This window comes from Triplophysa rosa, linkage group LG22 (genome assembly GCF_024868665.1).
Source record: "Triplophysa rosa linkage group LG22, Trosa_1v2, whole genome shotgun sequence".
Taxonomy (NCBI): Eukaryota; Metazoa; Chordata; class Actinopteri; order Cypriniformes; family Nemacheilidae; genus Triplophysa; species Triplophysa rosa.
This window is the reverse complement of record NC_079911.1, coordinates 17,202,042-17,214,327: the sequence shown is the minus strand read 5'-3', so window position 1 is coordinate 17,214,327 and position 12,286 is coordinate 17,202,042. Positions and strand designations below refer to the sequence as shown.

General features: G+C 40.5%; 1 protein-coding gene across 16 annotated transcripts in view; it reads right to left on the bottom strand.

The window, feature by feature from the left end:
- Positions 1–12,286, bottom strand: part of gramd1ba (GRAM domain containing 1Ba) — a 50,135-nt gene that overhangs the window by 18,094 nt on the left and 19,755 nt on the right. Inside the window, exon 1 of one of the 16 annotated variants that reach the window (XM_057320651.1) lies at positions 7,883–8,167. The exons of 12 other annotated variants lie outside the window; for them this stretch is intronic. In XM_057320651.1, coding sequence (XP_057176634.1) covers positions 7,883–7,905 — 23 coding nt within the window. In that variant the 5' untranslated portion in view covers positions 7,906–8,167. Of the gene's footprint in view, positions 1–3,021; positions 3,368–7,882; positions 8,168–12,286 lie in introns of those variants that run through there. 3 more of the 16 variants (XM_057320653.1, XM_057320654.1, XM_057320652.1) reach the window with 3 other exon arrangements.

The window sequence follows — 12,286 nt, the reverse complement described above, 5'->3', positions numbered from 1 at the left end:
ACGGAGGCGGCCGCCTCCAATTTCTCTATGCAGGAAAAACCCTGGATTTGAGAAATGCGTCGTTTTTAAATGCATCATTAGATCTGAGATAATCTGAACACACACACGCACACGCGCATGCACGCACACACACAGGTCTTTCAACTCTGCACTGTCAGCTTCCAGGAATGCATTCAAACTGACATATGACCAAAACACAGCAGTGAGTTAAGGTGGACATTTCCACATCATTGATAAAACCTGATCAGCATTACGAGCAAAATCAGATTCATGGGAACGTTTCTTTTTTTCAGACATAAAAACTTCATGTTTACACTATCAATGTTAAGGATTCACTGTATTTACAAACAGGTGTAAGTTTTCAACTATGCAATATGAACAACAGAACACAGAATAGTAAATTAAAGGTTTAGTTCACCTAACAATAAGAGTCCTGTCATCATTTATTCATCCTCGTTTCATTCAAAACGTGTCTGTTTCTTCGTTGAAATACAAAAAAAGATATTTTGAGAAATGTCTCAGTGGTTTTGTGTTCACACAATGTAAGACAATGGGGGCAATGTTGTTTGGTTACCAACATTTTTTAAAATATCTTCTTTTGTGTCTTGCAAAAGGAAAAAATCATACAAGTTTGGTATACAAACACCGAAACTCTGAGCTCTTAAAACAACAAACATATTGGAAAAAATATGACAATCTCAAGCTGCGGTGGGAAAATTGAACAAAAAACACCCGGCACGGAAGAGCAAACGTCAGCAGCTCGCCGCAGAACACATAAATCTATCGGTTAACATGCTTCATTTGCTCACGGAAGTCAGGATGTGGTAGAGCTTTCAGAATGATTGGGAAACTCCTCTCTATCTATCATCACCTCTCTCTTTCTCTCTCTGTCGTCAAAGGCCACTGAACTATATCTTAATTATTAATGTTCTGTACCTGAGCTAAGAGCTTCTCTGTGGAAAAACAAACACGGTGTGACAAAAGTGTGACAGAGAGAGAGAGATAGCACAGAAGTAGCAACTCAAAAAACACCTCACAATCTCGATTGGCTCATGATATAAGCCTAATGCATTTGGGATTGGGTTCATGCATCCACACTCGAGCTCTCACACGTCCGCATTTTCCAGAAGCGGCTGTGTGTGAATGAATCACTGCTAATGAAACTGGCATCAGATTACCTGTGTATAGATCTACATCTGTCATTCTGTCTGAATATGTTAGGTCAGCTGCCCGTGCATGCTTTATGTATGTAAATGACAGGTAGAAACACATCAAGGGTAAAAGTTAATGGCTGTTGAAAACAATAATACAGCAATATAAAACAAAGCACCGAGGCACAGTTTATGGAATGCGATTTCCCACAATGCAATGCGCTCCACATGATTTTCTGGATTACGAATGAACATGACGTAATTGCAACCTGACATTTGATTCAGTATTTAATCATACAGGTCAAGAGATTTATTGACAAAAATGCTAAATAACTATTCGCAAGATTAGAAATACAGCCGCGGAAAAAATTATTTCAGTCCAGTGTCAAACCTCAGGAGTGACAAAGTCATCCAACAGCAATGTGAAAGACTGACAGCATGACAAGACGCATGAAAACTGTGATAAAAGTCAAGGTTATCACACAAAAAGATACATTTTTCCTAAATACATGCACAAATATTACTGTTGTATTGCTTAAAAGTGAATATGAACTTGTTTTCGCTGCAGTATTTGAGGGCTAAAAATACAGAGAATCTTTTCTGTTGGTTTCTCCCGTTTTCATTTTCTGCAAATAGAAACAATGTTTTTATTTGAAATTTGGGAGAAATATTGTTAGTAGTTCACAGAATAATTTCACCCAAACACATACCTATAAATAGTAAATTCAGAAAAATGCTCAGTCGGTAGAGCATTGCATTTGCAATGCAAAGGTTTTTGTCTCCCTATCGCCCTCTCTGTTTAAAACACAAAATTGCAGGTTACTTTACCTACAAGTCTGTACATGTAAATGCAACCGCTGTGTGTTTTTGAACACTGTTTTTTTATGTAACTCCTCAATAACTGACTTTTGTTGATTTTATAACCAAAAAGTTTACAAATGGCAGATTTAAATATTAAAATAGATGCAAACACACTTCACACAGAGCAGTAATCAGCAAGCAAATATTCAATTTTGAACATACAGTCTCTCAAAAGCATCACCCACAATAAGACAGCGTCTGATCTTCACATGAGATACGTGCTAAAAGCACACGCAGAGCTTTTCCTCCCGTCACACACCTATGAGTGATAAAATGGCTCGCTGTGGTTAACTTCTGACACAGCTCTATAACTCTCTTCGCCTCTCAGCTGTCATCTCAGTGCTTACAGCGCACAAGAGGACCAATGACAGGACTCAGAAGCATATTTGTGTGCATTTGGGTTTAAGCTGCATTATGGGAAAGATGACAATCCCTTTATTGTGATACCAATTCCACTGTACCTGCAATTCAAACATAATAACCGTAATAAACAATGTCTTAATGGAAATGTAAAAATGCCAAAAGGCATCAGGGAGGGGAAGGGATATCATATGTCATTAGCTCACTATAAACCAATGGAAAAAACTACAGAAAGACAAGACTATGAATGCGTGTTGCCTTGTACAGTATATTGAGAGAAAACCGTCAACCCACATCCCTTCTCACAATTATCTTGAGAGTCACACATCTTTCTCACACTTGTTTACACACTGAAAACGCTCCCTTGAGATGCAAAACGTTTACCATGCAAACCAAAATGTGGTGTGCTGCTTTGATCAAACCCTTCTTAAAGCATCACCAACCCATGCAGATATTTGTGTGAAATAAGATTATACATTCGACCAAGAACCAAATGTTGTATTAAAAATAACACCCTCACTGAAGAATCATTGGAAGTCAAATGGCAGACATGATATCTAACGCCCATGCCAGTATTCGGCATCACGCAAATGCACCAAAAATGACTTCTCATCACTAAATTGCATGCAGAAATCACACACGGACAAACCTGGAGGCCATGAGGGGCTACGCGACAGCTCGGCTTCATTCATTCATCCGCGGCCGCAGTGCGAGTATGGGGTGATGTGAGCGGAGCATCAGAGAAGGTGGAGCTATCATCTCTCCATCCAGCATCACAGCGCTCTCACACAAGCATGCTCCTTTCCTTTCAGCCTGATCTGTTTTGATGTATGTTTGTTTCGCTGTCTGCCTCGGCTTCTCAGGGTCAGTGGTCCGGCCGCCGGCGTGACAAACAGAGGCTGTGTGCTGCAGGGTAGCCAGTCGGCTGATTTAATATCAATGGATTTCTTGAATGAAGCTGCTCACGTCAGCAGATGAAACATCAACAAGCCAGTCTCTGCCTCGCTACCCCTCCCCCGTTCAACCACACCACACCTCTCTCTCTCTCTCTCTCCCATACATCTTCTGTCATGTATGCAGCATTACATACTATACACAGATTTTACACATACAGACATATATTTTAAATATATATAATCCAGACTGTTTCATTTAAATATTCAGTTTTTTAAATAGCTGTCAAAAGACGAAATTAATAAGTGGCGTTAGCTAATGTACCATTCACAGTGACAGTGGTTTTAATTATTGGAGGTCACACGGTCATTGAAGCGTCATTGCAGGTCATAGATTTGAAAAATCCGACCCCAAATGAGACGTCAGCCTATTTTGTTAAGGAATCCGTTTTTTAGTGCTTTAAAAAATCTGCAAGGTGATACACACCTGCATATAAATGTTATATGAGCTGAAATTGCGTTTAAATATATTTTCTACTTTTGGTAAAGTATTTTTAAACAACAAAACGCATTAAATGCATTTTAGCAAAGCACTATACAATCTGTTTTAACATTAGCTATAATGTTTATAGCTCTTGATGTATTTAAAGGAGCAATGTGGAGATTTTAACGGCATGTAGCGGTGAGATTGTGAATTGAAACCAACGGCTCACTCCACCCCTCCCGTTCGAAGCAGTACGGTGGCTGACACAGGACAAAGATGTAGTAACGTTTTCGCTTCTTTGCCGTAGGAGAGAACATATTTATGAAACGCGCTCTGTAGAGCAGTTTGTCCGTATAGGGCTACTGTAGAAACAACATGGAGAATCACATGAAGTGGACCCGTGGTGTATGTAGACAGAAATAGCTCATTCTAAGGTAATAAAACATAACGCTTCATTACGTAAGGTCTTTATACACCTCTGAACACATAGTTAAGTTATATTGCATTTCTGTCAATAGAAGCTCCTAAATATTACACACTGACTGGACCTTTACGTTTTTACATATCAGAGGACCTTTAGTGACCCTTTATGCTCTGAAAAAGCAAAACTTACTAAAGGGAAGAGAAACACCTCCCTTATTCTAAAAAAAAGCCTCACGATCATGTAAGCATGCTAGTGTGTTTTAAGGGCACTTTGGTCTTAGGTTAGTCTTCATGCAATATTTTGCATGAACAACAAAGTTACAAAATTGCTTTGCCAAAAACAAATGTAAATGCACTACAGAGAAGAATAAGGTATTTCTGCAGAGACACATTTAGTTTGATGAAACGCAGGAGTTCATTTAAAACCACAGTGCCTGAAAAGCCTGAATAGCTAGATATTGAGCTTTAACAGGAGAGAAGGGGGGCTTTTGGCCTTGTTTTATCCTGAACATGTGATATAACCGGGTCTGATTGAATCAATCAGATCAGACCAGAGTCTGATAACAGAATAATCAGATAAAAACAATAAGATGAAAGTCCAGAGTCCAGAGATCAAAAATCAGAGTCAGATCAGAAGCCGGTTACGAGGAGAGAGAGAGAGAGAGAGAGAGAGAGAGAGAGAGAGCAACACTTTGCTTAAAATAGGCCTGTAATCTGCCTCGACAGCACCGCTGTGTTATTGCTACTGCAACAATTATTGTCACATGTAAACAAATGTTAACATTCTTAAAACTATAGTCTGCACTAAAGTAAACAGTACATAAGTACTCCAATATAAACAGCCTTCGTCTGTGACACACTGGCGCAGTACAGAGCAAGTACACAACCTCTGTATAGGGTACTGTGACATGCTAAGAACTAAAGTAGGATGTAGACAACACACTGAACGGACATAAACCTAGATTAGTGAACCAGAGAGAGAGAACAGAGACAAAAAAACAATACAATCTCATCTGAAAGTAACTAAAACAGCACATTCTTCTAAAAGAGATTGCTGTCTCAAACCAATAGAAACACGCCTCTTGGTTTCAAAATAAACCTGTCCCCTCATCCGCCATTTTCGTAACATCCCCAGATAGTTATTTTTTCGAAGACACAGATATGTACATTAGTGGAAGAAATCAGAACGCTAAATATAGAAATTGATGCATTTTCTTAATTTTGCTTGATTGAATGGGAAAAATCTGTTGACAAATTGCACGCTGGAAATCTGGCATCACACAGATGAATACATTCACATTGTGGCCTTTCAGCTCAAATCATGCAAAAATCTGTTACTTCACTGGTCTTAAACAAACAGGCACTTTTAGCCGTTAGCGTTCGGATTCATCTCACCGATGTCCATACCTGTGACCCTCCTCTGCTGACACTGAGAAGGTGATCTGATCTAGGGACACACGCTGCACAGCCGCATATGTTGAGATGGTCTATGACAGGGGTCACTAACTAGCGGACTCCGGTCCGAATGCGGACCGCGAGATGCGTCCGTCCGGACCTCAAAGACTTTTGACATAATAAAAAAAATGAACGCCTAACATTATTTTCTAATGCAATCAAATTTATACCAGGCACATCAAGGTCTGCTCAGTAGCAGTTTGTGTCCTACGGCGCCACGGACAGTTAACATATGCGCACTGTCGCTAGTTCAGACGTCGATGAGCGAAGAGAGTCGAGAGAGACTCGCTGCACAGCGCGCAGACAGATGTAACAGTCAGTGACTGAAAAACAATGTCCTTTTCAAAAGTTAGAAAAGTTGACGCCGAAAACCATGTTTTCCGAGATGAATGGGTCGAGAGATTTGCATTTATTCTTCCTGCATCGACATGCACGATACCGGTTTGTCTCATTTGCTGGGAGTCTGTTGCGGTTGTCAAAAGTGGAAACCTTAAACAGCATTATGAAATTAGACGTGGACACTTTGAAGAAACTTACTCGCAGCGGTCCGAGGTAAGGACACGGAAAATATATGAGCTCAAAGCCCAGTATGAGCGATCTACACGGGTCCTCCCTCACTCACTTACCGCCCAACAACCAGCATATGAATGTTCCCTAAGAATACAGTGGATCTTAGGAAAACATAACAAGCCCTTTACTGATGGGAAAAAAGTAAAAGAGTGCATGGAGGCTTTTGTGAAACACCTTTAGAAGGATAATAAAGACATGAACTAAAAGAATATATTAAACAAACCCCCCTTTCAGCTGCAACAGCCACAAGAAGAGCTGAAATGTTATCAGAGGATGATCAGTCACAACTTGATGCTGCTATTTGTTCATCTCAGTTCAGCAGAAAACAACACTTTAGTTTTCTTTTAAAGTTGTTAATGTTGAAATGAATGTATGTTCAGTGCAGGTTTGGAGATTAGGGCATTTTGCACATGTTCCTTCATTATATTGTTGTCAGACATCGTTATGCCATCGTATAGATATAAAAAAAACATCTATTCATATTTTTAGGTATTTAATTGTCCGGACCTCGGCAGGTAAGGAGGGTTCGTTTACTGGACCTCAAGCAATTTTAGTTGAAGACTCCTGGTCTATGATGTGACCGCAGAGCAGCCAATCACCAGATACAACTACCTGAATGAAACAAACCAGTGCTGTGCTAACATCATATATAGTTATCGTTGATTGAAATGCACAGTTTTGTTCAAAGTATAATTTCCACTGAAACAGGAAGACAGGCAGGACATGTGGAGTGGTCCCGCCCCCTTTTAAAGTGATTGTTTACTCACCCTCTTGTCATTTCAAACCTGTATGACTCTCTTTCTTCAGCATAACACTAAAGAAGATATTTTGAAGAAAGTTGGTAAACGAACAGCGCCGGCACCCATTCACTTCTATTGTATGGACACAAACCCAATGCAAGTGAATGGGGGCCAGTTAACAACAGCTTTGAAATGACAAGAAGGTCATCAAAAAAATTGATCAGTGTTGCGTGTAACATTCTCCAAGATATGTTTTTTAAACCATATTTTCCTACAGATCATTGACCAGGACATTAGTGATGCCAGACAGACGTGTCTCATAATGACAAACACGCAAAGTTTGTATTTGAGGACCCTAATCCACATTCTTTTTACACAGCTGTGTGGTAAAGAGCCGCATGGACGTTCTGCATGACAACTCGTTTTAAATCTCAGAGGACAGCAAGTCACGCGGGCACAACACGAGGGTGAGTAAATCATTGTTGGGTAACCTATTCCTTTAAAACACTAAAACTGCAGCGTCACCTCGCTCCACGTCTAATCTGCATAAATCCCCTGGCACAAACTCAGGGCCCCAAAAATAAGCTTCCATTAGCCAACAGGGGGAAGTGATTCTGCCATCTACGAGGGCACCGTTACATAAGGAGTTATGCCATCTTTGCTTCACCTGTGTGCCCGCCGCTCACCAACATAAGAGACATTTAACGGTCTTCCTTCACATATTTAAATGAATTAAAAACATCAGAATAAGTCGATGTTGTACTCGGTTACGGTAAACACTAAAAATAACACTTTAGTATTCCGAAAGAGTATTTCAACCATACAAGAAGCAGAAAAAAAGGAAAGCACAAACAAAACAACGTCATGAAGAGGGTTTCAGATAGGCATCAGATCCACAAGCGACAGGAAGAGTCTGTCTGTTCGTATCTGTCAGACAGATCTTACCAGGCGAGCCTGAAGCCTTTCATTAGTGCAGTACGGGCTGTCCTGGTTCCATAGTGTCATCTTCCCATTTCACGGGCTGCCCTTCCCGAAGCATCCCGAGCGGGCAGCTGTTAATCTGTCCGAGTTCTGATGATCCCATGCACTGGCGATTAGCCTGTATCTGAATGATTCATTTAACTGTCCTCGAAAGTGCCGGGCGAGCCACACTTCCACATTCTGAATGTGTGTGGGAGAACACAGCAGTGGCTCATGTGCCCCAATCTGAAATGCAGCAGACTCTCTCTCTCTTCCTGCAGATGAGAGCGTGAGCTGCTCTTGTCACAATCTGGTACAAACTGAGCATGCTCAGTTCCCTTAAGCCCCTCCCCCTGGCTCGCCTTCCTGACTCAAAGAGATTTCTGTCCTGTGTCACTGCTGCAGTCCACGGAAGACTGAGTGTGTGTGTGTGTGTGTGTGTGTGTGAGTGGGGGAGACTATGGGCCTGTCGACAGCTGGTCCTCTAATCCGTTAATACAGGATGGACACAAAAAGTGTGCGAGTGTGTGTGGGGGATAAGAGGAATATGCGGTTTCGGGTGTTTGACCAGCTAAATGTCACAAACACACACATAAAGCTTCAACAAATCAATAGTCTGTGCTTAAATCACTATGCATAATATATCTTTTCATACCCCACAGACACACAGGCAAACATCCGCAAGCTGTGTCTGACCACATTGATGTCTGAATGTTAAAGGGGCAGTTCACCAAAAATGAAGAAAAGAGAAATTCTGAAAACTGTGCCGGTTGGTGTTTCACATGCAGTTGCCAGCACTGTAGTTACTAAGTACAGTAGCTTTTAAAAGCTTCATTAAGTTATAAAAGTGTTAAAAAACACACCTCTAATTCTATAGAATGAGGACTAAGGGTCTGCGAGACCTGAGAGAGATACAGAATGAGTTGTTTTCTTAAAGCAACTGTAGCAAGGACACAGTTTTGTCCCAGCGTCACAAAATCCCACAATCACGAACATATTTACATAAAACCCACAAAACTAGTCATATAATTCACTTTTGTATTACAAAAACAACCAATAAAACATTGAGATTACAGATGATTGGCCAATCAGAATGGGGCTGTGTTAAAGGGATACTTCACCCAAAAACGAAAATTCTGCCACCTTCAAGTTGTTCCAAATCTGTATAAATTTATTTGTTCTGATGAACACAGAGAAAGATATTTGGAAGAATGCTTGTAACCAAACAGATCTTGCCCCCCATTGACTCCTAAGTAAGAAAAAATACTTTTCCTTTTTGTTTGTTCTGTTGAACACAAAAGAAGACATTTTGAAGAATGTCTCAGTTCTGGGGCACTTTTGACTACCATTGTTTTTTTTCCTACTATGGTAGTCAATTGGGGGCTAAATCTGTTTGGTTACAAGCATTCTTCCAAATATCTTTCTCTGTGTTTATCAGAACAAAGAAATGTAAACAGATTTGGAACACCTTGAAGGTGAGTAAATGATGACAGAATTTTCATTTTTGGGTGCAGTATCCCTTTAAATGTTTTGCCCAATCAGGGCGAGAGACTGTCACAGTGGTGCTGAATGGACAGCTCCATCACAGACCTGTCAAAGCATTTGAATCCAACACTATTCATGTCTTCATATGCGCAGTTGTACATAGAACTAAAAGGGAGAAGGTAATTTTTTTCCACAATTAAAAAAATTACACAGAATTGGGAATTGAATTATAGACTGTTTCAGCAACAACAACGTAAACAAACGTTATTTGGTCCAAACTTAACTTCCGGTAGACCTTCGCAAAGAATCAGTAACTGTTGAGTCATTTTAATGTAATTACATACAATTAATACACAATAAAATATCCATATAAATGAATATTAATATAAAGAATTTGCTGATGATGCACGTTCAAATTGTGTTAGTTCAAAGTGAATTTCACAATCATTTCTTCATGACCTATTTTCAGCAACTCTATAGAGCCGACTCTTCTGAGTTGATTTTATCGGTTATTTGTAGGTTTTCAAAATCCAGTACCAATATCTAGACAGACAGAAAGACAGGTGTCTAGAGATGATTCAGTCTATGTAAGAGTCTGTTTAACTGAAAGTTAGCAGTGCGCATCAGCTCACTATGAGAGAATCTGGCAACTGTTCAGTGGAAGAAAGAGTGAGAGAGAGACATAGAGTGATTAAGCAAGAGAGTGAGCAAGTGAGCAAGCGACAGATCAAGAAGGACTCAAAGAGTGAGCGAATGAGAAAGAGTGAGAGAGTGAGCATGCAAGAGAGAAGGTGCTTCATGAAAGAGAGTAAGAAAGAGAGACATAGAGTGATCAAGCAATAGAGTGAGTGAGTAAAGGTGCGAGTATACCTGACTTTCCGCATCCGCACAGCTTCCTGCGCATACTCAATCTCGGACACATGCGCAGTACAAATGAGTATGAATACTCCACCACACCGTCAGAGGGCAGCGCTGAGCTGCGTTATTCACAAGCCCACTGCAAATTAATGATAGAAGAAGTGCGGCTCCACCATTGCAGACGACAGATATTACAATTAGCCGCCCTGAACACATCTTTATACTCTCTTATTGCAGTAATTGGAATTACATAAATGCAGAAATTTTCGAATCTCCTCACACAAACGCTCGTTGAATTAGTTCTCCATTGTACTCAAACTCCTTGTTGTAGTGTTTTGGCTCCTCCGCTTCGGCGTGTTACTTTTGTGTCGGTCTTCTTCGACAACTGCACACCGCATACACGGCAATACCGTGTGTGTATTGCCACCTAGTGGGCTCTTAACATTTTGTCGCGCATGCGATGTTATACGCGTTTCGTCCGCGTGGTCTCAAAATTTGGGCTTCGCGCGGACGCTTCTGATGGTGAAAATTACGTCATACGGACGGACAGACTATACCTGCGGCTTAAGAAAGTGCGCGAGCAAGAGAATGAGAAAGCGAGAGAGCAAGAGAGATCGAAAGAGTGAGCGAAAAAGAAACCGTGAGCATGCAAGAAAGAAGGTGTTCAGAGGAAGGGAGAGTGAGTTAGAGAGACATAGAGTGATCAAGCACAAGAGCGATCAAGAGAGATCGAAAGCGTGAGCGAACAAGAAAGAATGAGAGAGTGAGCAAGCAAGAGAGAAGGTGAGGGGGCCAGCAAGCAAGAGAACAAGAGATGGCGAGCTGTGAGCAAGTAAGAGCGTGAGCGAGCATCTGATTGGGGTGTTAGATAACATGGGTCTGCAGTTCTCTGATGAATCATCGGTTCTGGTAACAGGACACTGCCGCAGGTCTCTCATCTGAGCTGAAGGAGTCTGCGCATCTTTTACAGACATCTGGTGAATTCAATAATAACAAAGAAACAAGTGCGAGGCATCCGAGGCACATTAAGGTTAGAGATGAGAGACCTGCAGCACATTACAGGAACAACAGTGTGCTCGCTAGGCATGGGCCGAATACCGGCGCCAGGGTATACCGTGGTTTGAAAAAGTAACGGTTTTAAAACCACTAAAAGTTTATGTTATACCGATCCAAAGGTATGAGCTGTTTTATGCTGAATTCCAACAGGTTCTGTGCTATATTTTGTTTATGCTTAATTAGTTGTTTGCTCATCTGCATTTAATTTATTTATGTATATATTTATGGATGAATGCATGTAAGTTTAATTACTGGAAATGCATTTAAAAGAAGACTAGAAAGGTGTGCCATGCTTTCAGAATGTTTTTGACATACTGCTCATGTTTACTACAGTGCCAAATATTTTGTGTTGCTTAAAAATCAAATCTACTGTGTTCAATGTTTTTTAATCACATTTTAAATCCGCAACCGAAATACCGTGAAACCGTGTTAGTTTGGCTTAAGGTTACCATACCCATGCCCATGCCTAGTGCTCGCACATGTCAGCTTTTTTTCTAGATTTTGTCTCCAAATGTTGACTTTAGTTTTCTTCTGAGCTGTTCTTTAGTATAAAAAGACTAACTAAATTCAACTGCATAATAAATCAAAAGCTCAGGATTTACAGCTTTAATACTGTACTGTATGCAAGTAAAGCACATTATGTAGTTAAAAATACGTTTTTCTTCTTTTTGGAAAGAAAGCAGAGAATTGTGTGAATAATGTACGTGTGCAAGGAGAGCAGCAGCACTTTTCTTTTGCTGGGTAAGCATTCCCTAACAAACTACAACAAAAGGGCAACTCTGAATGTTGCTGAGTGTGTCAAAACAAGAGCCCTCTCAAATGTACACCGTCTGATTTCACCATAAAAACACAGAGAGAGAGAGAGAGGATGGTAGAGAGACCTTTCCTCATTCATAACGCTATGAATGACTGATAATCAGACAACAGGCACACATACGGACACATGTACACAGCATCAAAGCTTTCTGCCTGAAGAGAAACAGATGCGGT